The sequence below is a fragment of the Piliocolobus tephrosceles genome, chromosome 6 (assembly GCF_002776525.5).
Source record: "Piliocolobus tephrosceles isolate RC106 chromosome 6, ASM277652v3, whole genome shotgun sequence".
Taxonomy (NCBI): domain Eukaryota; kingdom Metazoa; phylum Chordata; class Mammalia; order Primates; family Cercopithecidae; genus Piliocolobus; species Piliocolobus tephrosceles.
Genome location: NC_045439.1, coordinates 56,800,489 through 56,827,861, shown reverse-complemented (window position 1 = coordinate 56,827,861; position 27,373 = coordinate 56,800,489). Strand labels below are relative to the sequence as shown.

Below are 27,373 nucleotides of genomic sequence, written 5' to 3'. Positions count from 1 at the left end.
GAAAAAAATGTCTATAGAGTTTTTTGAGGGTAGAGGGAGAAGAACACGTGATGCAATCATTTTATACCTAGTCAAATTGTCATTCTCATTCAAAGGCAACAGAAAGACATCTGCAATATTCTTTTGTAGGTAGAATATTTATTGCAGTGTCCGTTATGTGCTTACACTGTCCCAAGTGGTGAAATACAGCAGTGAGAATAATCACTATTCTCATGGCTCTTACATTCTAGGAGAGAGACAAACACAATATATACATATAAACAAACAAGAAAAGTATCAGGCACTCATGTGTCCTATGCAGCGAACTAAAATAACAAGGGGATTGGCCTCTCTGGGGATATGATATTTATTTAAGCTGAGGTCTGAATGACCAGGAGCCTTCAGAGCAAAGGTCTTGAAAAACATTTACCTCAGGCAAAAGAGAAGAATTGTTTTAATCTTGGACTGTTTAAATAAAAAGAAAACAGAGGCATAGTAGAGTAGGGAGAACCATACGCGATGAGCTCAGAGAAGTGGGGAGAGCAGATCATGTAGGGTTTTATAAACAAGGCTAAAAATCTGAGTATTTTTCTAAGTTGATATGAAGGCTTCAGGGAAGTGTTAAGCAGAAGAGTGCGATGATACATGATTTATGTTTTAAAAAGTTCACTCCAGAGGCTTTCTTGAAAACAGATGGTGGGGAACGGGAAGTGTAGGTGAGGAAACAGACACTAGAAGGGTGGAGATGGGTAATAAAGACAAGTAGATGGATTCAGGATATGTTTTGGAGGTAGAGCTGAGGGAACTTGCTGACAGACTGATTCTTGAGCACAAATAAAAGAGAGAAATCGAGGTTAATGCCTACATTTTTGGATGGGTTAACTGCTTAGCAAAATGGGAAAGAAAAGCAGGTTTGAGAAGAATAATCAATTTATGGATTTAAATTACAATATTCCTAATACTGGAAAATCTTTTTGACAATATGATTTAGCCTATTGATAGCTGATACTAAGTAGGTGAGAATGCAAAGGAAATGGCATAAAAAGACCAATGGTGGGTAGTAAATCTATTAAATAAACACCTAAATCTAAATAATTGGTCGTGGCATTTATAAATTATAAATATTACATTTCTTAAAAGAAGGTACACATACTAATACATACTCATACACCAGTGCAATCAGAAAGTTTCTGGGCTAAAATCCCCAAATAAACCAACAAACAGTTGAAAATTGGGGGGATGATGAGGCAGGAAGAGTATAAATATGCAAATTTCAAAATCTGTAAACCCAAGAATTCAATAGATGACTGTTTTATTTCTTAAACTGATAAACTAAAACACCCACAAATGTAAGTATATTATTCAAGGTCTTACAAGTCATTCTCTGACAAAATTACAGAATTGTATCTTACAAATTATCAGCGGTAAAAATAAAAGAAACCCCCAGCCATAATTTTTTTTAAAATTTAAGAAAATATTAAAAACAAAAACAACAACAGAAGTAAAATTTAAAATCTCTCTAAACAATGTAATAGTGGACAGATTCACATATTAAAAAAAAAAAAGGAAAGATTCAGATTGGGTTGTAAAACAAAAGTCAAACATAATTTTTTACAAGAGAAACATCAATGACCCAGAAAGGATTAAAGTATAATGATAGGCCCAGGTACACCAGGTCTACCCATTTGTTGTATGCCACATAAATACAAACAAAAAGAAAGGAGGGTTGGCAATATCAATGTCGGATAAAGTTATATTCAAGGTAAAAAGGGTATCGAAGATCATCAAGGGAGTGAATGATTAAAGATGAAAGACACAAGTCACAATAGTAAGGGAAAGACTGAAGCCATTGACCAATATGAGTGACTAATGCATTATACATTTATTCCATTATTCTATCTCCCCCACTGAAATTCAAGATCCATGAGAATAAGGTATTTGCCTTTTTGTTCTCTTCGACATTCCTACCCTCTAGAACAGAGCTTGGCATATATTAGGTATTCAATAAATATTTATTAAGAAATGAAAATATAAGGTAAACATGAATTTTATGGGTCAACTGACACACATATAATACATTAAGCAGATGTGCCACAAATGGAAGGAGAAATGGACAAAATCACTCTAGTGGAAGATGATCAACACTTCTGTCAGAACCCATTTATGCCCAGTGTTCCATTATCGGAATGCTAAGCATGTGAGAGTTATTTACATCCTATGGCTCAAGTTCATCGTCAAGGTCTGATTTTTCACACGTCTGCAATTCAAAAAAACCGCAAACTCCAGCATAAATGGGTTAACGCTTAATGAGTAAACACAACACTGGAAGCACTATCCTACAATGTGAAAGTCCAGGCCAAAATAACATTCTATATGATATATCTGTACAGTTGCAAAAACAATGAAAAACATTTGAAAATTGCCAGAAAAATATGAATTCTGTAAGACTGCCAGAGACAAAATATAACCAATAAAATCAATGTCTGAAGTAAACATCTATAATAACCAGTTAGACAGTGTAAGAGGGGAAAAAGGAAGCCACCCCAACAGCGAGAAATACCGTAAATATGAAGATGTGGCAAAAACTTTCCTAAAGACCTGAATAAGAAAAAACCTTTACTATTGTCAAAATGCCAAATATCCCACATCAATCTATGTGCCTTTTTTCTCCTTGATAAAAATGATTTTGAAGTTCTCCTGAAGAAAAAAATTTTACAAACAGAAAGGAAATATCTGAAAAATAAAAGGAATGAAGACTATAACATGCAACAAAAGTTATAGCAATCAAGACCAGGATAGTATTGAAGTAGGAATAGAAAAAAGAAAATCACTGGAACAGAACACACAATCTATGCTTATATGGAAATTTAGTTTATGACAATCAAGGCACTTCAAATCTGTGGATAAGAGACTGAATCTATAGTAATGGCTTTGGGAAACTAGCCATTTGAAAAAATATATAGAGAGAGTTCTCTTTCATCCCTTAGAACAAACTTGTTCCTGATTGAGTAAATATTTAAATTTTGGAAGAAAAAAAGGAAAAACTGGAAGAAATTACAGTTTAAAATTGTTATAGTTATCTAGGAGAAAAGGCCTAAGTACAGGGAAATGGGGAATAGAGAAAGGAGGACTGACAAATTTGTCTGAGAGAAAAAAGAAGACTTCCACATGGAAAAAAAAAGTATAAGCAGAGTGAAAGAAGACAAATTGTGGGAAGTGTAAAATACATGATAAAGAGTCACTATCCTCAAAGTGCAAACAGCGTCTAAAATTCAATAATAAAATACAAATAACCTGATAGGACTGGGGCAAGGCATAAGAATAGGCAACCAACAAAATTTTTAAAAAGCCAAATACTAAGATGACTTCATCAATATTTATAGAACTTCTATGTTATTCTTTTTTGGGGGACAAGTTGAAATATTACTCAATCTTAACACATGGGTCACATCTAACATAAAATAATCAGTAGCTTTTACAAAACAAGGCAGTGAGAAATTCCAGCCTTTCAAAGGAGTCTTAACGTACGATCCTTGCATTTAATCCTTACATTTTAAGTAATCATACACATATTTTTCTTTTTTTTACTGAATTGCCTTCTTATGTTAGTTCTAATATATGGTTTATTGAGCATTCAGAATTGCAGGATGTAAAAAATATACTCATTAATTCATTATAATGAACTATAATATTAGGTTGGCAAAAACTGCAATTACTTATGCATCAACCTAATAAAAAATAAGCCATACCCTGAAGTCAAATAAGTGAAACTGTGCTGTAACAAGCCCACTGCACTCGCTTAAGATAGAAAAGGGATAAATATCTTCGTTTTCTCTGAGAGCACAGGCCAGTACTTGGACAAAATTTGAATAACCATCCTTGAACATAATTTGAATATTTCCTGTAGTGACTTTTCCAGGAGAGGGAAATGCTTGTATAGTTCTGTTATATTCCCTATTTGTGTTAGTGACATTTTGGAGATCATTTTAAACTTACTAGGTGGCATTTAATAAGAGGATCCTAAAAGAGTATTATTATAACAATTTCTACTTGCCAGGAAAAAAAAGATATTGGGACATATCTGAAAGCTTATTTTTAGTGTTCCAGCATATGCTGCCTCAGTACTATTATCTCTTTAATGAGTCACATGTATAATGATTCAAATACTGTGTTTCAAAAGCAAAGTCATTTTAACTGCTCAAACTAAGAAACTGGCATAATTATGGTCGTAAACTTACCCTACATGCCTAAGTTTATGAACCAGCAAATGAACATATCACCAAATATTCACTTACCTGGTCAAAAACTACTACTGCACTCATTAGAAACTTTTAGGATACCAAAATCATAAAACCGTTTCAAGATTACAGTTTTATTTTCAAAGCAAATTATTCAGTGTGTTTTGAAACAAGCAGTCTTCTGACACACAGAAGTGTTAATAAAATAAGCACTAAGCTAAAACCAGAATTAACAAACCTAAATCAATCAAAGGGAATAGCTGACAAACAAATGTCATTATACCAAATATTCACCCCAAAAAAATCACTGAATACTTTCCTAACCAAATTCTCATAAAAGCTAAACTTGAGGTTCAAATATTTCACTATCTTCTTAAAAGCAAATTAACAATGTCAATGTGTCTTCCAATTTTGAATGTGGACATGTCAAATTTTATTTGGCAACAAAACTGTCATGTCAAACTCACCTTTAACTAACCACCTCCAGGGGAATTTAATTGAAGATATTCTACTGACCTGATAGAACATATAAAGACTTCTTTTGGGAAGAAGGGAAACAAGGAAAGAAATACGGAAAATAGTTTTAAGACCTATATTTATGAACTGCACAAGAAAATTGTTCAAAAATTGTCTTGAGGGTTTTAATACATACCAGGCTCCAATTTAATGATTTTTACTGCAGCCAGCTCTCCTGTGTGTACATTTCTGGCCTAAAAATAATATGAAAACAAAAATCTTGTTAATTAAAAAGCTTGTTAATTACATTAAAATTACTTGGTACTATGTTAATTGCTTATCAACCATACTTTTATCAAAACTAAAAAACAAAATATTTCCAATAAAATGAGCGTACTCATTTTCCCATTAAAGAAAAATATAGATATGACACAAAAGTGTTTTAAAAATTACCATTAGTCCCACCACTCAAAAACAGCTACTGTTTAAAATTTAGTCTACTTCCTCCAAGGCTTTTCTTCAGCCTTGGGATAATATTTTTAATTTTAAAAATCTCATGGTTTTTATTTATATCAGAAAACATAATCATAGGTCATTAAACTTTTTAAAAAATCATCTGTATCTAACTACCTAGAGAAAAACAGTGAATATTTCAGTGTATACGTATCTCTTTCCTGGTACACATATGTATATGCATGTGCATTATGGAAGATGACCCCATCACAGTCTTCGACGACATGATTGTGAATGCTGCCTGGTTTTCCACTGATAGGATATATAATTTAACCAACCCTCTATTGTTGGACATTTACAATTTTAATATTATTTGCAAGTTATAAAAATAGGAATAAATATATCTTAGCTTTGTTATCTATCTACAGCCTTATTTCCTTCAGTTAAATGCCTAGAAGAGAAACTATTTACTATTTAACAAAAGGTCAACAAACTTACTATAATTAGCACTACAATGAATATCACTACAAATATTTTACCATAGATTAGCTTATAAGGAAGGCAACCTAGACATACAATTGTGAGATCAAAAGGTATGTGGACTTATAATGGGTATGTTGCCATATTGCTCTAAAACACTGTGTAAATTTATATTGTCGTCAACCTCGGATGTCAAATCCACGTCTGCCAAGACTTACTGTAGGTAAAAATTAAATGATTATAACATAGTCCATATAGTAATCGTCCTTTATTGCTGGACATGAAGGATGTTATATATAGTCTTTTCATTATTTAAGACATACTTGTTTTAAATGGATTCTAAGATATGATATTACTAGGTCAAAGGTTGTGAATATGAACACATACCATCAAATAGTGTAAAAGCATTTTACCACTATATTCTCTTTGTTAATGTGAGTGTTAATTTTCATCGTACCCAGTGGTATATCATATGTGGAAATGGAATTTACTAATTTATGACCTTTTTCATTTATTATATTAGATTTGAATACCAACTTTCAAACGGCAGAAAAAACAAGAAAAAGACATGATAAAATAGAAAAGTATAGTTATACTAATTTGCCAAATTAAATAAGTCAAATTATCAGAGGAAAGAAGAGAAAAAGGGAAAGGAATAGAAGAATGATAAAGTAGGGAAGACTGCCTTCAAAGAGATCCTTTTAAAAATGACACACAGAGGGTGAGATAAAGAACAGAATGGGGGAGAGATATACAGATGAAAAGACACAAACAGAAAGAAAAAGAAAAGAATCTATTTTTTGTTTATTTGTTTTTTGTTGTTTTGAGACAGGGTCTCACTTCTATCACCAAGGATGGAGTGCAGCAGCAGGATCTCGGCTCACTGCAACCTCTGCCTCCTGGGCTCAAGTGATTCTCCCACCTCAGCCCCCCAAGTGGCTGAGACTACAGACACCTGCCACTACACTCAGCTAATTGTTGTATTTTTTGTAGAGTCGGGTTTTGCCATGTTGCCCAGGCTGGTCTCAAACTCCTGGGTTCAAGTAATTCGCCCACCTTGGCCTCCTACAGTGCTGGGATTACAGTGAACCACCAGGCCTGGCAAGAAAAGAATTTTCAACAGCAGAAGTTGTAACTACTTTGTGGTAAGTTCACATTTTCTTCATTAAATCTAGTGAACAGGGTAAGAAGGGGTTTCAGGAAAGAAGAGCAGGCATTTTAACTCTTCTCTTTCATAGTTATAGTTAACTTCTCTCCTAACCATGAACACATTTACAAAAGGGGAGCAATGGTCAGCCAGAAGCCTCACACCCTTCCTACTCTCTCCCCTTTCTGCCATTGGACATAAGAATTGTCTGTTAGCCTCAGGTCTTCTTCCAGTTCCTAAAATTTCCCTTGGGTCATAAAAGGATATGTGCACATAGATTTAGCCTGTCCACCTCTCAGCCAATTCACATGCCAGTGAGACTCAGGTATAAAAGAAATATGGCCAGAACAAGCAATGATAATTGACTTCCTGGGAATCTTGTTCAGTAAATCATAAAATGTGTGTTAGAAGACAAATTCCATAATAATGATGACAATTATGTTTGTAATGCTTTACAGTTTGCAGAAATTTTCATATACTTTACTTAATTCTATTTATTTAAATACAAAAAGACTTAGTTTAGTAAAGTTGACTTGCTCAAGGGCATCCTGCTGGCAGGGGTGAGTCAAGAGTTGGAATCCAATTTTGTTGATATTTTCAAAAAACCAGCTCCTGGATTCATTGATTTTTTGAAGGGTTGTTTGTGTCTCTACCTGCTTTAGTTCTGCTCTGATCTTAGTTATTTCTTGCCTTCTGCTAGCTTTTGAATGTGTTTGCTCTTGCTTCTCTAGTTTTTTTAATTGTGATATTAGGGTGCCAATTTTAGATCTTTCCTGCTTTCTCTTGTGGGCATTTAGTGCTGTAAATTTCCCTCTACACACTGCTTTAAATGTGTCCCACAGATTCTGGTACGCTGTGTCTTTGTTCTCATTGGTTTCCAAGAACATCTTTATTTCTGCCTTCAATTCGTTATGTACCCAGTAGTCATTCCGGAGGAGGTTGTTCAGTTTCCATGTAGTTGAGCAGTTTTGAGTGAGTTTCTTAATCCTGAGCTCTAGTTTGATTGCACTGTGGTCTGAGAGACAGTTTGTTATAATTTCTGTTCTTTTACATGGTTGCTGAGGAGTGCTTTACTTCCAACTATGTGGTCAATTTTGGAGTAAGTGCGATGTGGTGCTGAGAAGAATGTATATTCTGTTGATTTGGGGTAGAGAGTTCTGTAGATGTCTATTAGGTCGGCTTGGATGCACAGCTGAGTTCAGTTCCTGGATATTCTTGTTAACTTTCTGTCTTGATCTGTCTAATGTTGATAGTGGGCTGTTAAAGTCTCCCATTATTATCGTGTGGGAGTATAAGTCTCTCTGTAGGTCTCTAAGGACTTGCTTTATGAATCTGGGTGCTCCTGTATTGGGTGCATATATATTTAGGATAATTAGCTCTTCTTGTTGAATTCATCCCTTTACCATTATGTAATGGCCTTCTTTGTCTCTTTTGATCTTTGTCGGTTTAAAGTCTGTTTTTATCAGAGACTAGGATTGCAACCCCTGCTTTTTTTTGTTTTCCATTTCCTTGGTAGATCTTCCTCCATACCTCCATCTCAAAGGATTATAAATCATGCCGCTATAAAGACACATGCACACGTATGTTTATTGCGGCACTATTCACAATAGCAAAGACTTGGAACCAACCCAAATGTCCATCAATGATAGACTGGATCAAGAAAATGTGGCACATATACACCATGGAATACTATGCAGCCATAAAAAAGGATGAGTTCACGTCCTTTGTAGGGACATGGATGAAGCTGGAAACCATCATTCGGAGCAAACTATAGCAAGGACAGAAAACCAAACACTGCATGTTCTCATTCATAGGTGGGAACTGAACAACAAGAACGCTTGGACACAGGATGGGGAACATCACACACTGGGGCCTGTTGTGGGGTGGGGGGAGGGGAGAGGGATAGCATTAGGAGATATACCTAATGAAAATGAGTTAATGGGTGTAGCACACCAACATGGTACATGTATACATATGTAACAAACCTACACGTTGTGCACATGTACCCTAGAAGTTAAAGTATATATATTTTTTAAAAAGCCAGGCAAGAACAGATGCTGGAGAGGATGTGGAGAAATAGAAACACTTTTACACTGTTGGTGGGAGTGTAAACTAGTTCAACCATTGTGGGAGACAGTGTGGCGATTCCTCAAGGATCTAGCACTAGAAATACCATTTGACCCAGTGATCCCATTACTGGGTATATACCCAAAGGATTATAAGTCATGCTACTATAAAGACACATGCACACGTATGTTTATTGCGGCACTATTCACAATAGCAAAGACTTGGAACCAACCCAAATGTCCATCAATGATAGACTGGATTAAGAAAATGTGATGTATATACACCATGGAATACTATGCAGCCATAAAAAAGGATGAGTTCATGTCCTTCGCAGGGACATGGATGAAGCTGGAAACCATCATTCTGAGCAAATTATCACAAGAACAGAAAACCAAACCCCGCATGTTCTCACTCACAGGTGGGAATTGAACAATGAGATCACTCGGACACAGGGCGGGGAACATCATACACGGGGGCCTGTCGTGGGGTGGGGGGCAGGGGGAGGGATAGCATTAGGAGAAATACCTAATGTAAATGATGAGTTAACGAGTGCAGCAAACCAACATGGTACATGTATACCTATGTATCAAACCTGCACACTGTGCACATGTACCCCAGAACTTAAAGTACAAAAAAAAAGAGTTAGAATCCAAGTTTATTCTGATGACAATATTTCACTGCTCCTTTTCAGAATTTGAGAATTCTCTATTTCATTTTTAAATGCAACAGATACTAGAGAAAAGTATTAGTTGTGTAATATTTAACAGATCAGCAACAGTGGTAACTTTTGTTGAAACAGACTAACAAAATATTGAAAACAGATTAACAAAGCAATATACTAGTCCTCTTTCACATTAAATTTCTCCGTGATAATTTTCAATGTAACAGGTGAACTATTACACATTTAATGTCTTAAAGAAATAATCTGAGAGTTAAAATTTGATCCAAGGAAAACAGTAGTATTCTAAACATTCTGAAAAAAATTACCAAATAAAAGAGCAGCCTTCTAATATGCTTAAAATCCATCGTAAAGAATTGGAATTAAAAAAAAAAAAAAAAAGAGCAGATTCAATGAACTCTTCCATTAACTCACTGATGTCATAATCTTGCAAACATCATAGCCACTTCTATGCCTAAATGTCAGCACCCTGGTTTTCCCTCTTTCCCTATCCACCTAAGTGATTATTTACATTGTTTTTTTCATTTAAAATTTTCACTGGAATCCTATAGAAAACAGAAAAACATCTTTGGACATACAGTATAAGTTTACAAATTGAGAAGAAAGATTTAAGTATAAGTACCATAAAAGAACAAGAAAGTTACAAAAGTACACTCGCAAATTGTGACGGTTGAAAAACTCAAGATTATACATTTCAGGTAAGGAATACAATGTTCAACTCAAATGACATGACTGATGCTAACACATTTCCAACAACAAAATATCTTCAGGCAATTCATTATTCCAAGCAAAAAACGGGCATTTGGGCAATGCATTCTGCCATTCACTGCCACTTACTTTCAGAAATCATAAGAAAATGACTCCATTCTTCTCGGTTGCCAATTATTAAACGAGAGTCAACAACATGAAAATATCTAATATGCTTCTCTGAGAGTTTGGAACAATTAATTCTGATTTCAGTCAGATTAATCAGAAGTGAATAGCTCAGTCTCAGGTCTGAAAACTGTCCTCACTCTGCTGCGTTCTCCTTTCCCCGCCTCCCTCCCCGTTTAGCCTGGTTAACTCTGACTTGTCCTTCAGGATTCAGTTTAGTTATCACCTCCTCTAGGAAGTCTCCCTGGTATCCTAAGGCTGGATTAAGTGTGTTGTCATCTTAGCTCTAGGCATGGTCCTTTGAAAGCTGTGCCACATGGTAGATGCTCTACAAATTTGTTGAATAGACAATCATGGTTGTAGGAAGGTTACTGCTCTCTTAAAAAAATTAAAATCTTCAACTAGAAAATGCTATGAAACTGACAATATACTGTTTTAAATAGTCTTACTTTTTTCACTTACGTTGAGTCATATTATGAATTAAAGTATTTTGAAGAAAATTATTTGTAAAAAATTACTACAAAAGTAAGATTTTGTGGTAGAAAAATTAAAACAATATATAACAAATCAGTGAAAGATGACAGTACCCCTCCATCCCAATCTCATCTCCCAAAATAACTATTGTTAATGGTTTAGAGCATATCCTTCCAAACTGTTAATTAGGTTGAGTCTTAAGAACACATATGGACAGAACACAAACCTTGATAGTTTGGCAGTTTCTCACAAAGCTAAACATAGTCTTACCTTATGAGCCAGCACGAAACCCCACTCCTTGGCATGTACTCAACTGAGCTGAAAAGTTATGTCCACACAAAAACCTATACATAAGTGTTTAAAGCAGTCTTTATTCACAGTCATCCAAAACTGGAAGCAATCAAGATGTCCTTCAATAGGTGAATGCATAAACAAACTGTGGTAAATCCATACAGTGGAATGTTTATTGGAGCACTATTCATGACAGCCAAGACACAGAATGAACCTGGGTGTCCAACAACAATGAATAAAGAAAATGTGATTTTATATATACGCACAAAATGGAATACTATTTAGCCATAAAAAAGAATGAAATGCTGTCATTTGAGGAAACACGGATGGAACTGGGGGATATTATGTTAAGTGAAATTAGCCAGGAACAGAAAGTTAACCATCACATGTTCTCACTCACATGTGGAAGCTAAAAAAAGTTAATCTCATAAAAGTAAAAAGTAGAACAGAGAATACTAGAGGCTGAGAAGGGTAGGGGAAAGGGAGAGATAGGGAGAAATTTGTTAAAGGATACAAAATGATAGCTAGACAGGAAGAATAAATTTTAGTGCTCTATACCACTACTACAGGATAGCTATAGTTAACAATAATATATTACACATAGTTTCAAATAGCTAGGAAAATACCAAATGTTCTCAACACAAAGAAAGGATAAAAGGATAAATGTTTGAGATTATAGATTTGCTAATTTCTCTGATCATTACAAATTTTATGTATCAAAACATCACTATGAGTCATTATGAATCACCCATAAATATGTACAATTTTTCAATTTTTAAAAATTAAATTTAATAATAAAAAAATGGAAACTACAAAAAGATATGGAAGAATCCTAACTGCATACTGTTAAGTGAAAGAAGCCAGTCTAAGGAGGCTTACAAAGTGTATGATTCCAACTATATGACATTCCAAAAAAGGCAAAACTACAGAGACAGTAAAAAGCAATGGTTGTCAGGGGTTTGGTGGAGGCAGGAAAGAAATAAATAGGTGAAGCACAGGAGATTTTTAGGAGAGTGAAAATATTCTGTATGAAATGGTAATGATAGACACATGTCATTATGTATTTGTCAAAACCCATAAAACCATACAACACAAAATGTGAATCTTTATGTAAACTATGAACTATGAACTATAGTTAATAAAATATCAACATTGGTTCAATAATTATAACAAATATACCACACTAATGCCAGATATTAATAAAAGACAAAACTATATGCACGAATTCAGGGGTTGGCTAAATGTAATTCTAGGTACTATGTGCTCTATTACTCTGTAAATCTGAAACTGCACTAAAAATTAAGCCTATTAATTTAAAGATAAATTATTTTTTAAAAGAATACATTTTCAGACACAATTATGAGCCAATTTTTATTATTAGAATCAACCCATTTATATTATGTTTCAATTTAATAGAGTCAAAAAGAAGAGGCAAGGATACCTTGATTTTTTTAGAGACTCTGAGGGGCTCAGAAAGAAACAGATCATTGGAGGATTTGAACAATAATCACAAAATGACATAAAATAAAGATGGTGTTTTACAGTTACACTACGCAGAAGCCAAGTTATATTATATGTAGTTACAGAAGTAAAAAGCAAAAAATACAAACTACAGCTCCCACTGATAGGAATAAATACTTAAATGTCAGCCTCCACTTTGAAGACACATTTCTGTTTTCTCCAAGTGAAGAACTGATGGGCAAATGTTTGTACTCTGTAATTTTCCAGCTGGATTTTTAAAACAGAAAGCAGTACCAGGCTCTTTTATTATGAAAGGCAAAGAGGCTTTCAGAAAAAGAGATCTTCTAAACAGAGACCTTACAGATTCAATTTACTAAAGAGAGCTTTCAGAAATTTAACTATACAAATTCACCCTATAATCCAAAAGAGTTTTGGAGTACCAGTTTTTGAAATCCAACATTTCTTTCCAACAAGTTAAAACATGATACTCTCAATTATTTTTGTTTTTAACTTTAACACACAAGAATTGAAAGATCTTGCATTATATTTACAAAAGGAACTAACTGGAGTCCCACGGCAACTACACAAAAAAGATCTGACTGTATTTTTGATTCCTATTCACGTTAGTAGGGTTTTGGTATACACTAATACTCAGACTTGAGATATACTAAACACCTAGAAATCTAGTAAAACATAATACAGTTACAGGTCTTATTTAACTCTTATTAATCAGGAACTGAAATTATTAGGTAGAAAAGATAAACTCACAATAAATGGGATCAACATCACTATAAAATCCACAATAGAATCATTCCAATTAAATTAATTTTCTATTCACATTATTAATGCATTTCCTTTTCATCTCTTAATTCGTATTTCCAAGTCAATTTACTACTAAAGAAGTATATCAACTCAAGCCCTCCAGTCTTCAGTCTTACTAATAGTTAAAAGTTACCTATGGATTTCCACTTAAACAAACAAACAAAAAAAATTGAAAGATGTTAATTAAGCCATTTCTACTTCATTAATATTATGCAATTGCCAGTTTTGTAAACTATGAACTTTTCTACATGCTGTAACATTTTTAATGAAAACTAAAAATTAACGAGGAAAAGTCTAAACATTTACCTACAAGGTTTCAACATAGAATTGGAAGATATGACTCAATACATAGTAATACATCCTAGTATTCATGAAGTTGAAAGGTAATTTTTTATAAACTGGGGCTAAAAAAAAAAAAACTGGCAAGTAAGGACAGCCATCTAAAAGCTATGGCAATCAAAACCATCATCATGAAGAAAAATGAAAAAGCTCCTCTATTCTACTTCACTGTTCTTCTCATCCTACCCCAGATAACTTTCTTCCATCATATTCTTAGGGTCACAAAACTTTTCCATTAAGCCAACTGTGGGCTTCAGTTTTAAATAAGCCCCTTTTTTCTATAACATAACATCAGAAAATCCGGACATCTCAATATTTTTAACAAGCTATCTCCAGCGGCCAGTGACTGCTTCTCAGAGTCATAATTATGTATTCCATACTCAAGAACATGATCTACAATACAAAAGAAGGAACACATAAGGTTTGAAAAATACAAAGCTGATTCATTCACAATAAAAGTGAAAAGTCAATTATGTCATAGGCTGTAAAACCTCTATACCCAATACTTTATGGAACATTGCTTTTTCTGTTATTGTTTTGTTTCGTTTTTCTTTTTTTTGAGGCCGAGTCTTGCTCTGTCATCCAGGCTGGAGCGCAGTGGTGTGATCTCAGCTCACTGCAGCCTCCACCTCCCAGGCTCAAGCAATTCTTGTGCCTCAGCCTCCTGAGTAGCCAGGACTAAGGCACGCACCACCAGGTCTGGCTAATTTTTTTTGTAGTTTTAGTAAAGACAGGGTATCATCACATTGGCCAGGATGGTCTCAAATTCCTGACCTCAAGTGATCTACCCACCTCATCCTCCCAAAGTGCCGGGATTACAGGCGTGAGCCACTAGTCCCGACCGAAATACTGTTTTTAACTGGTTCATTTATTCAACAAACATTACTTAATACTTAACTATGTGCCAGGTACTATGTTAATACTAGGAATGTAACGAAACAAAAACAGTTCCTGTCTTCCAAAAGCTTTTATCAGTTAGAAAGACAGAGAAGGGAAGAGTAAATACCACATAGTGTGAAAAATGCTCTCAAAGATGATACAAGTCAACCTTGGAGGATTCTGAGCCCAGTCAAACTAGACTGAAGAAAAAGTTTCCAGGAGAAAGCAAATTTAAACTGAGACCTAATGGAAGACTTCCTGGGAGGAATGGTGGGTAAGAGATTATGGATGGCAAAATTCCAGGTAAAGGTGTAAAGACAAGAGAAAACATGGGCAGTTTAAAGGAGCAAAACTATCCTGTATTAAGGGAATATAAAGTTATAAAGAGGGAATGGTGAAAGTTAAGATTCCTTTGATGCTCAGGACTGAACGTATCACCCCCTATCTTCCTGTAGGTATCATATACTTTTTTTTTTTTTTTTTGAGATGGAGTCTCATTCTGTTGCCCAGGCTGGAGTGTAGTGGTGCAATCTTGGCTCACTGCAGCCTCTGCCTCCCAGGTTCAAGCAATTCTCTTGCTTCAGCCTCCCGAGTAGCTGGGACTACAGGCACGCGCTGCCATGTCAGGCTAATTTTTGTATTTTTGGTAGAGACGAGGTTTCACCATGTTGGCCAGGATAGTCTCGATCTCCTGACCTCGTGATCTGCCCACCTCGGCCTCCCAAAGTGCTGGGATTACAGGCGTGGGCCATTGTGCCTAGCCAGTCATCCTTATTCCTTTAAGATTTTATGACTCCTGGTTCACAGTTTCCTCTCTATCCCTTCTCTTGCCTCTACCACTCTTAGTGACTTCAGTATCTGGAACTACTCTGACTTTTCATTCTCTGACCTAACTAACATTATATTTCCTTCCTAATCACTTTCCTAATCACTAACTCCTATCCTTTCAGCTCACTTATTCTAGTCCTCCCATTCCAGCCATTCTCCCACCTCATCAATTTGCCAATGCACTTCTCCATGACCATCAATTATTTCTCTCAACTCCATACATCCTCCCTTACCTATAAGGAGTAAACTTCCTCTTCCCTCTATTGTACTAGCCTGGCAAAATCCTAATCCCGATTAATCCCAATTATCCACTAATTCCACACCGGCATCAAATAGCTATGAGTTACCAGAAAAAAATTACAAAATCATGCTAACTGGTCTTATTTGCAAATCAACACAAATCTCAAACTACAACTTCTCCTACAGGTTTTATTTTCCACTCTTCATAAGAACTATTCCTTTCCTCTTGCTTTGAACTTTCAATAATCCCTCAGCCTCTTTGTTACCCCCTCTTCTCTCACCTACCAGAACTGATCATGGAACTGCAGCTTTTCTTTATCTAACATTCACCTATGTAGCTGACCATCTATCTCCAGGGCACATCTCTCCTCACTTTGCTCCAGATTCCTACATCCATGGAAACCTGACAGGCATCTTAACATTAATGTGTCTAACACAGAACACTCGATTATCCCTCTCCACAAACTTTTTCATTCCCACATATTCCCAATCTAAATCAAATTTACTGCCTCCACCCACACTCACTTAAGCCCAAAACCCAGGTCATTTTTTCTTTCCTTCACACTCGTCATGTCTGATATATCAGCAAAGCCTGACAGCTTAAACATATAAGCCAAATCCATGCACTTCCTTCTATTTCCAGTGCCATACTGTAGTCCAAGCTTGTCTCCACTAGGAACTGGCAAACTATCTGTGAAACATAAAGAAAGAGCAAGTCAAGAATAATTCCTGTTCTGGATTGCACAATTGGGTAGAGAGTGGTCCCATTTACTGAGATGACAAACATAGGAGGAAGCACACATTCTGTGGAGGGGAGAGAGATATAGATGGGGGCTCAGTTTTGGACATATTTAAATTTTAACTTGCTATGGAAAACTAATCTAGTGATATCCTAAAAGCCGCTTAACAAGAGATAAACTGGACTGAAAACAGGGTTGGGCATCATCAACGTTACTGAATGCAGGCAGGTGGATGAGATTACTTACAATAAGTAGTCAGAAGAGGATCAAGAACAGAATCCTAAAAAATTAGCCACACGTAAGGAATAGTGAAAATAGACAAAGTTAAAACGAAACTATTACGGAGATACTATTCTCTGGAGTCTCAGTTTGCAGGAATTTTTTAAAGTCATCCAATCCAATCGCTCTTTTAAAGAGCAAATCTCTTCTACTTAATCTATGGTGGTCATTTGGTCAACCTAACACATTCATTTTTAGGATAACTGTAGTTGTAAAGTTTTTTCTGTGATAAGCAAATACATTCTCGAATAATTTCTCTTCAGTGGTCTCAGTTTTGGTTTGTAAGGTAACACTGACTTAACCTGCTCCTTTTACTATGTGACAAATTCAGATCTCTAAATTCATTACTTTATTCAATAAATATTGAGTCCCTATGAAAGTCAGGAGGCCTAAGCTCTAACTCTGCTTCTACCTACAGACAAAACATGAATTTTTCAATATGCCATGCCATATAAATTCCAGACCCTTCCCACCAGTCTAGTTACTATTTACTTTGACTATGTGCTCAAAGTTTGATGTCCAACAAAAATGATAGTAGTTACAACATTAGATTCATGACCACAAAGGCAATATTTCTTTTTTTCAGGTTTCTACAAAATTACAATACTTTTTCTTTTTTCTTTTTTTTTTTAAAGATGAAGTCTCTGTCACCCAGGTTGGAGTGCAGTGGCACAATCTCAGCCCACTGCAACTTCTGCCTCCTGGGTTGAAGCAATTCTCCTGCCTCAGCCCCCCAAAAAGCTGGGATTACAGACACGTGCCACCATGCCCGACTAAGTTTTGTATTTTTAGTGGAGACGGGGTTTGACCATGTTGGCTAGGCTGGTCTCGAACTCCTGACCTCAGGTGATTTGCCCACCTCGGCCTCCCAAAGTGCTAGGATTACAGGCATGAGCCACCACGCCCAGCCTACAATACTTTTTTTAAGTTTTAAAAATAAATGTTGAGGCCGGGCATGGTGGCTCACACTTGTAATCTCAGCACTCTGGGAGGCTGAAGCAGGTGGATCACTTGAGGTCGAGAGTTCAAGACCATCCTGGCCAACATGGTGAAATCCTGTCTCTACTGAAAATACAAAAATTAGCAGGGCATGGTGGCAGGCGCCTATAGTTCCAGCTATACAGGAGGCTGTGGCAGGAAAATCGCTTCGACCCGGGAGGCAGAGGTTGCAGTGGCTGCAGTGAGCCGAGACAGCACCAGGCTGGGCGACAGTGAAACTCCGTCTCAAAAAATAAAACAAAAAATAAATGTTGAAAGTGTTCTATCCAAAACAGAATGCTATATTTTATCTTCTAGCAAGAGTAAAGAAAGTGCTTCATTTTACTTTCTTTATAAATCATTTTGGGAAAAAGAAAGGCTTTAATCACTACATATATTAGTCATCCATCAATTTAACATTGATTCACTGAGCACCTCTGAAGCATCAGGTACCTCAGGTACAAGGATAATATTAGCAGAGTGACAGCAAGGAATTACTAAGATGAATAAAAATATCTGTACCTGCCCTGAGATTCAATAGGGCAGATTTTAGATCCACATAAGGAAGTTTTCTTTAGCAATCGAAACTGTCCAAAAAAAGACCACTACTTCCCAACACAGTATATCCTTATTATTTAAATAAGAAGTTATAAATGACCATTTGTAAAGGACAAGATAGGGGTTATATGCACTATGTGCCAGCCACAGGTTCCCTGCTAGCTCCCAAACTCCTCAATTTTTATTTTATTTTATTTAACTTTAAGTTCCAGGATACATGTACAGAACGTGCAGGTTTGTTACATAGGTATATGTGTGCCATGGTGGTTTGCTGCACCTATTGACCTGTCCTCTAAGTTCCTTCTCCTTGCCCCCCACCACCAACAGGCCCTGGTGTGTACTGCTCCCCTCCCTGCATCCCTGTGTTCTCACTGTTCAACTCCCGCTTATGAGTGAGAACATGCGGTTTAAAACTCCTTAATTTTTGTGGAGCAAGTTACTTCCAAGCTGGCTTCCACACAGTTATACAGGTCTGGACAGATGCTTCCTATCCCATGGAAGGAGGCTATAAACTGCACAATTTCCGCACTCCCAGGCAGACAGTAAGCCTTCCTTTAGAATGACTCAAAATCTGTTCACATGACTTCGACCTCAGGTCTTCCAGCCAATCTATTAGGATACTCATCTGTCTCTGAAAAGACTTCTCCCAACTCTTTTCTAATGCAGATTGATTTTATTAAAAAGAGAATTACTTACAGAGGCTTACTTAAATTGAACTAATTATCTGGAGGTCTTAATGGCAAAGGAAAGGGAGGAAAGGGCTTAAGTTTCAAGGTAGGGAAGATGTGAACTCTCAATCACTGTTGATGGGTGCAAATTTTTTTGGAGAATAATTGGTCAAAATTCACCAAAACTTTTAAGACAATTTAGGAAATATGGTTCTAGAAATTTATTTAAAGAAATAATTAAGATTGTGTGAAAAAAATTTGTTCAAGGATACCGATCCCAGCATTATTTACAAAAAAGAAATATTGGAGACAATTGCTTGTATGTTTGTATACAATGAATTAAAAATTATATAACTATACAAGAAAATAATACACAAGTATTAAATATGTATATTTACTGACAAAAAGTTGCTATACATTTATTATTAAATTTAAAAGCACATTATCAAATATACATCTATATAATATATACTGCATATTATTATACATATCTATTCTATGATTTACACGTATGTCCTTAATATGAATTTTTAAAAGTTGGGAATGTTTATCTCTTAGTAAAGGAGACACAAGTAATTTTTCATTCCTATATAGTTTTAAAAATGAACATGTATCACCAGGTACAGTGGCTCACGACTATAATCCCAGCACTCTGTGAGGCCGAGAGGGGCAGATCACCTGAGGTCAGGAGTTCGAGACCAGCCTGGCCAACATGGTGAAACCCTGTCTCTACAAAAATACAAAAATTAGTCAGGCGTGGTGGCACGCACCTGTAGTACCAGCTACTTGGGAGACTGAAGCAGGAGAACGTCTTGAACCTGGGAGGTGGAGGTTGTAACGAGTCAAGATTGTGCCACTGCACTCCAGCCTGGGCGACAGAGCGAGACTCCATCTCAAAAAATAAATAAATAAAAATAAAACAAAAACAAAAAATGAACATGTATCACTTAAAATGTATTTTGAAAATAAAAAGGTAGGTAAAAGGAGGCTATCTGTGCTGAGGCAAGGAAGGGAGAGACAAACATATAGGAAGGTAAGTGCTACCTGTAGATCTTTACAACTACAGAAAGAATAACAGAAAACAATTGCTGGAAAAAACTGGTAAAGGACCCAAACATCTCCAGCATGTATTACAATGACGAGCCAAAAGCTGAAAATGCAAAAGTTGTTCATTAAAAGATGTCTTTAAAAATATATTGAGTTTAACATGATTCTTTCCGATTTGGATACATGAAGAGTTAAGGGGGTCAAGAAGGCACGGGGCACCTACAAAGGGGATGCATGTAGGTGAGAAATAACACATTGATTCATTAAGACAAAGCTGGGGCTGGGCGTGGTGGCTCACACCTGTAATCCTAGGACTTTGGGAGGCCAAGGCAAGTGGATCACGAGTTCAGGAGTTCAAGACCAGCTTGGCCAACATAGTGAAACCCCATCTCTATTAAAAACACAAAAATTCGGCCGGGTGTGGTGGCTCATGCTATAATCCTAGCACTTTGGGAGGCCGAGGCAGGCAGATCACCTGAGGTCGGTAGTTCAAGACCAGCCTGGGCAATATGGTGAAACTCCATTTCTACTAAAATAAAAAAGAAATTAGTCAGGCATGGAGGCATGCGCCTGTAGTCCCAGCTACTTAGGAGGCTGTGGCAGGAGAATTGCTTGAACCCAGGAGGCGAAGACTGCAGTGAGGTGAGATCATGCCACTGTACTCCAGCCTGGGCAACAGAGCAAGACTCTGTGTCAAAAAAAAAAAAAAAAAAAGACAAAGCTGGAAGTCACAATCCTTCACAGGCAGTCCTAATTATCCTAAATCAGAGGGAAGCAAACAAACCTAGCTAGTGCTACTTAAGGCAGGTTATTCTATCTGCCGGAAATAATTCACATTTTGTAATTTATAACAGCATTACAGAGCCTAGTTTATAGGACTCAGTTAATTAGCAATAAACATGAATCTAAAGTTCCAACAAAATGAGGACAAGAGAAGGCACAGCAGGAAGAGTATGCAGCAACCAAAAACGGGACCATTTCTGTTTTTAGCTATTTGTATTGTAAGGTGGCTATTGGCAAAGTCATCTTTCTTTCTTTTTTTTTTTTTTTTTTTTGAGATGGAGTTTCACGCTTGTTGCCCAGGCTGGAGTGCAGTGGCTCAATCTTTGCCCACCACAACCTCCACCTCTCGGTTCAAGTGATTCTCCCGATTCCAGCCTCTGGAGTAGCTGGGATTACAGGCGTCCACCACCACACCCAGCTAATTTTTGTATATTTAGTAGATGGGGTTTCAACATGTTGGTCAGGCTGGTCTCAAACTCCTGACCTCAGGTGATCCACCCACCTTGGCCTTCCAAAGTGCTGGGACTACAGGTGTGAGCCACCACACCCGGCCAAAGTCATCTTGATAGCAAAGGTAAATCAAGCCTAGGCTCTGAATGGAAACATGAGTGTCACAGTAATGACCAAGTGATAACCAGGACAAAGTGCATCTGAAAACTGGTGCTGAGACCTTAAGTTTTATGTATTCAAATCAGTCCATAAATCCCTCATTTCTCAGCAGAGGGATGAGGCTGCTAAGCCTCATCTGACCATATGTATAGTGCCTATAGCATGGTAGACAATGTGTTAAGGACTATGTGTAGAGTAGTGAATTTAAAGATGCAGTCCTAAGGTGGCTTGGAATAATGGAAAGAGCAGAGACTGTGGAATCAGAAGATCTGGATTCAAGTCCTTACAGTGCCATCTACTAACAGTAAGATTGAAGGTAACAGTAAGTTTCTTCGTGAGTAAAATAGGGATGATAGCACATCTGTTCCACCTACCTCACTAGATTATCGTGCGAAACAAATCACACACTGATCATGAGAGGGTTATACAAACATTAGTCATTCTTAGTCATGTTAATCCTATTTCATTTTCATAAAAATGTTGGAAGGTGGGGGCCAATATGACTCACTAGCCCAAGCACCTCTAAGGACAGATGTGACTATCAGTTGGGCTTCCCACATCATCGTCTCAAAATCTCCATGAGAGATTACATTTAACAGAAATAAAATTATATTAGGCCTAAATTCATCTTGTACTTCTCAGAGAGTCATCTACCCTCTTGAACTTGACCAATACTTCACGTCACTAGAAAGTAATAGCCTTCTAATAACACTCTCTATATGCAAATACTCACAACAGTCCAATACCACCAAGTGATTTATCTTAGTCAAAGTTCTCAAATTGACAACAAAGCCCCGAAAACACAGGTATCACTTGTTAACAGAGTTTGTGTTTCTCTTTCTGTGTTCTTGGTCTGAAACCACAATGTTAGTTCACAAGTGAAACCCTTTTAAATGTTGAAAGCAAAACTAAAAAAAGAAATCTAAGTCAATCTGTATTCTATCCCATTTGTCTTCATAAAATACACTGGAAATGATGATCAAAGTGAAAATGCTAAAGCTATGTAAACAAAGAACTAGAATACTAGATGAATAAGCCCAAGGTTGCAGCTGTATCCACAAGTCAATTTGGGGACTGTACTAGTAATGCATCACTATACTTGCACTAGAGACGGCACTGTTTTGTCTATCTTCACCAAGTTGAAAGTACTTTAAAGACTTCTGTTACAGTTTTCAGAACATGTATTTTGCTCCCAGGTATGGTTCAGAGCTTCACATTCACTATCAGAACCATATTCTCTCTTTAGGCAGTCACAAAATAAGCCTACCTCTGAACAGTAAGAAAAATAAATAATAAGATTTTACCCAGATGACTTATAAAATAGTAAATATCCACAACAGTAACACATCATCCCAATAAAACATGTTTTATTTCTGCAGTGATCTTATACAATATTTAACATAACATTTATTTAATAAGAAATATAATTTAAAATAAAGCTTTTGAAGGACAATCTTTCATCTCTCATTTTCTACTGTTAAGCTATTTTTCCAAGTTATTCACTCTCTCACTCAAATATGAAAACCAGGAGTCTCTCATAATGTCAGACACAGGACACAAAAAGGACAATATATTCACATAGTTCCACTGTGTTACTATTAAAAAATAAGAAAGTGGGTGATGTTTTAATATCAAATGTCAGAGAAATAACAACACATACATCCATTTTCTATTACCTTCAGATTTTTAGGCATCGAACTAGACTCTTAATATTTAAAGATCAGAGTATACTGGTGGAGAGAAGACATAAGAAACAGCTATATTTTCTTTGCTTACAAATTCATGCTTAAAAACATAAGACTTGGTAACCTACAACCAACTGCTGAACTTAATTAAAAACCACAACGGGCCAGGTGCGGTGGCTCACACCTGTAATCCCAGCACCTTGGGAGGCTGAGGCGGACGGATCACCTGAGGTCGGGAGTTTGAGACCAGCCTGACCAACATGGAGAAACCCTGTCTCTGCTAAAAATACAAAATTAGCCGGGCATGGTGGCACATGCCTGCAATCCCAACTCCTTACTTACATGACCACTATATGGCTTACTCCTTCAAGGCATATTTATTGAGCACATACTATATCCTAGGCAATATTCTACTATAGATGTGTCAACAGTAGACTTAAGATCTCTGTTCTCACGCAGTTTGAGTCTACCAGGAAGACAAGCAAAAATGATGAGTAATAAATGATGAGTATCATGATAAAAATGTACATAGAGCTTTGAAAACATACAGCTGCTAGATGTGACCTACTCTAAGGGATAGAAAAGCCCCCTCCTCCCCTCCACCAAGAAATGTAATGTTTAAACAGAAACCCAAAGAGCAGGCAATAAGATGGAAGAGAAAGAGTGTTCTAAAGGAATACTTGCAAAAACCTGAAAGACAGAGAGTAGAGTGCATATAAACAACTGAAAGTTCAGTATGAATACGGTATTGGGATGAGCAGGGCCTTAATAGGCACATTATTCTAAGACTTTATTCTACAGACAAGGGAAATAAAGGAGATATGACACAAAACTTCAGATTTTTATTTTTTGGAGAATGAATTCATTTTCCTCATTGTAGTTAGAGCAGACAGGAACAAGAATGGAGGCAGGAGATGATAGAGATGATCTCTTGAAACTTTTGGTTCTTATGAAAAGAGCTTCCTCATACCGCTCTGTTGCTCCTCAGACACCTTCAATGTATTATTTTCTCTGCCACCCCTCTAAGGTTACAGCCTTTCCTCAGCTCTCCTACAAACTCTCCTGGGTGACCTCACCTATATTTCACACGTACCACCCATAAAGTGATGATGACTCCCAAACCTGTATCCCCAGTCCAGAACTCTCAAGGCCAGAGTTGCATTTCCTACCACCTACCAGACATATTCACCTATGCAATGCCTTATATTCAAAACCAAACACAAAATCCAGACTCCACAAATTTGGTATTTCCTAACTCTGTTGATAGCATCAATGTAGTCTCACTCAAGCCAGAAATTCTAAATGCCATCAATTACCCTTCTCCTCCTCCCCGTCCACCTCCCCCGCCTCCCCATTACCAGGTGTTTTTGATCCTCTTCTAAATATGACTCAAATCCATCCCTTCCTTTCATCTTCTATACCACCACCTAAATTTAGTCTTGCATAAGCTCTCATCTGGATTATTCAGGAACTGGTCTCTACATTTCTGGCCACTTTGTAAAATCTATACACTACACTGTAAGATATTTCCTCCTAAAAAGTGTTTCCCTAGGCAGGGCACCCTGTACTCACACCTATAATCCCAGCACTTTGGGAGGCAGAGGTGGGTCAATTGCTTGAGCCCCAGAGTTTGAGACCAGCCTGGGCAACATGGCAAAATTCCATCTTTTAAAAAAAATAATAATAATACAAAAATTAGCTGGGCACGGCAGTGTGTGCCAGTCCCAGCTACTCAGGAGGCTGAAGTGGGAGGATCACTTGGGCCTGGGAGGCAGAGGGTCTAGTGGGCCGAGATCATGTCACTACACTACAGCCTAAGTGACACAGTAAGACCATCTCAAAAAAATAAAAATAAATAATTGAAAAGGTCCAAATTCTTTGATGACACACAGGGTCCATTAGCTGGTGTTTCCTGCCAGAAAATAGCCTCTATTCTCCATCTATTAAAAAAATAAACAAATAATTGAAATGACATCTCTGCCAGATGTCACAGTGAACCTGGAATGAATACAGATGCAGACCTCTCAGAACTCATCACAGTTTCTCAAGCCTCCACGTGTTTGCACATACCATTCCCAAAGTCTGGAATATCTTTTCTTATCTTCTCTACCTAGAAACCACCGGTCTTCTTTTAAAAATCCAGTTAACCCCCCTTCCTCTGTTAATCTTCCTTGGTTCACACTCCCCTCTCCCTTCTTTCATCCCCAATAAAGACAGAGTTGGGCATTTCTTCCGCTTCTCTTCTATGGCACATAATTTTCTAACAAATTATGACTGCTTACATGTCTGTTTTCTTTTTTGTTTTTTTGAGATGGAGTTTTGCTTTTGTCGCCCAGGTTGGAGTGAAGTGGCGCAATCTCAGCTCACTGCAACCTCTGTCCTCCGGGTTCAAGCAATTCTCTTGCCTCAGCTTTCCAAGTAGCTGAGATTACAGGCGCCTGCCACCATGCCCGGCTAATTTTTGCATTTTTAAAAGAGACAGGGTTTTGCCATGTTGGCCAGGCTCAAACTCCTGACCTCAGGTGATCCACCAGCCTTGACCTCCCAAAGTGCTAGGATTACAGGCGTGAGCCACTGTGCCTGGCCACATCTGTTTTCTTGACTAAACTATATGTTCCTTATTGATAGTGTACTTTCTTTATCTCATGTTTGTATCCCCATACCCTAACACATTGTCAGCACCTAATAAATACTTCTTTAATGAATGAATGCTTATTATAGAAGTGTGATGATACATTAAGCTTTGTCTCTATAAAATGGGATCTTGGGATATGTTTCAAAGTGCCTAAAGCCATTCCAGAATGGTGACTCTTGGATGGAGGAAAGGAAAGTGAAGGCATACATAAAGGAGATTCCTCATAGCAGACCTACTTCATCTAGCATCCAAAGGAATCCATGTTAGTGACAAGACTACATGACAAAGACTTCTACACAAATTATAGTATCATTTATAATTGCAAAAAAAGTTTGAAAACTAGAAATAACAAATATGCAACTTAGAATGATTAACTAAATGAAGGTTCATTCAATGGATCCTTTAAAAATAGTAATTCTGACAGGGTGCGGTGGCTCACACCTGTAATTCCAGCACTTTGGGAGGCTGAGGTGGGCAGATCACAAGGTCAGGAGATCAAGACCATCCTGGCCAACATGGTGAAACCCCATCTCTACTAAAAATACAAAAATTAGCTGGCTGTGGTGTCACATGCCTGTAATCCCAGCTACTTGGGAGGCTGAGGCAGGAGAATTGCCTGAACCAGGGAGTCAGAGGTTGCAGTGAGCTGAGATCGCACCACTGCACTCCAGCCTGGCGACATTGCAAGACTCTGTTTCAAAAAAAAAAAAAAAAATTCTTTTGTGTGATTACACCACTGCACTCTAGCCTGGGGAACAGAGCAAGACCCTGTCACCAAAAAAAAAAAAAAAAAAAAAAAAAAAATTAGTATGTTTGTAGAATATTTAACGACTAGGGAAAATGCTGATCATTTTAATCAATCAGAAAAAAGAGTTATATCATAATCCCAATCATAAATTAAACACAAAAACCATTTTGAAAATACTGGCTTAAAAACATTTAGGAAAAAAGCCTGAAATAAACTGTATGAAATTATTAGCAGTACTTATCTCTCATTAATTTTCTACAACTAATTTGTTCAACAAATATTTATTGAGCATTTGTTACATTACAGAGATGTGCAAGAGACATCTGTTTCTGTCCTCTGGGAACTAAACGTGTTATTCTTCTATAATCAATCAGATAAAGCAATAAAGGTTAGAAAAAAATTCATGGGATTGCCCAGTCTAAATTTATATTCTCTGAAAGGTAAAAATAATAATAAATAAAAATAAAAAGCCAAATTCCTAGAACTTCTCTGAAATCTAGGCTGGAAACAATTTTGATACAAATATTTGGATAAGGACTGCCCAAATGGCTTGTACTACTGATTACGAACTGTATCATGATGCTGTAGTTGTTCTAGATCCTTGTGGTCAGAAGGTAGTTGAGAATCTAAATCTCCAGATTTATCCTTCCTGTTGGCAAATCTAAATTTTTACAGTAATTACAAATAAAAGCTGCTTAGTTGAAATTTAATCCTTCATCCACCATCCACCAAATTTCTTTTGTCTTCTGTGTTTCTTTCCCCTCTACCATTTCTTGCTCTTGCCCTCAATGATTCACTCCATTTATCTAAAAGAATCCTATGTTCCTCCTCTTCTTTCAACCAAGGAACAGCCAATATAAGATTGAACTCTCCCTCTTGGGAATTCTTAGGAAAGATGGAAGCTTCAAAGGGGATGTGTGGTATTGATGAACATAAC

The 27,373-nt window shown here is 36.8% G+C and overlaps 1 protein-coding gene across 7 annotated transcripts in view; it reads right to left on the bottom strand.

Annotated features, from left to right (window-relative positions):
* The window catches only part of MAP4K5 (mitogen-activated protein kinase kinase kinase kinase 5), a 106,786-nt gene that overhangs the window by 75,239 nt on the left and 4,174 nt on the right, over window positions 1–27,373 (bottom strand). For 6 of the 7 annotated variants that reach the window (XR_002733738.3, XM_023222594.2, XM_023222593.3 and 3 more), the window contains one exon: window positions 4,870–4,927. Coding sequence is in view for 4 of the 7 variants with exons in the window: in XM_023222594.2 (XP_023078362.1) it covers window positions 4,870–4,927 (58 nt within the window). In the remaining 3 variants the exon portion in view is untranslated. Of the gene's footprint in view, window positions 1–4,684; window positions 4,756–4,869; window positions 4,928–27,373 lie in introns of those variants that run through there. The other variant, XM_023222596.2, reaches the window with a different exon arrangement.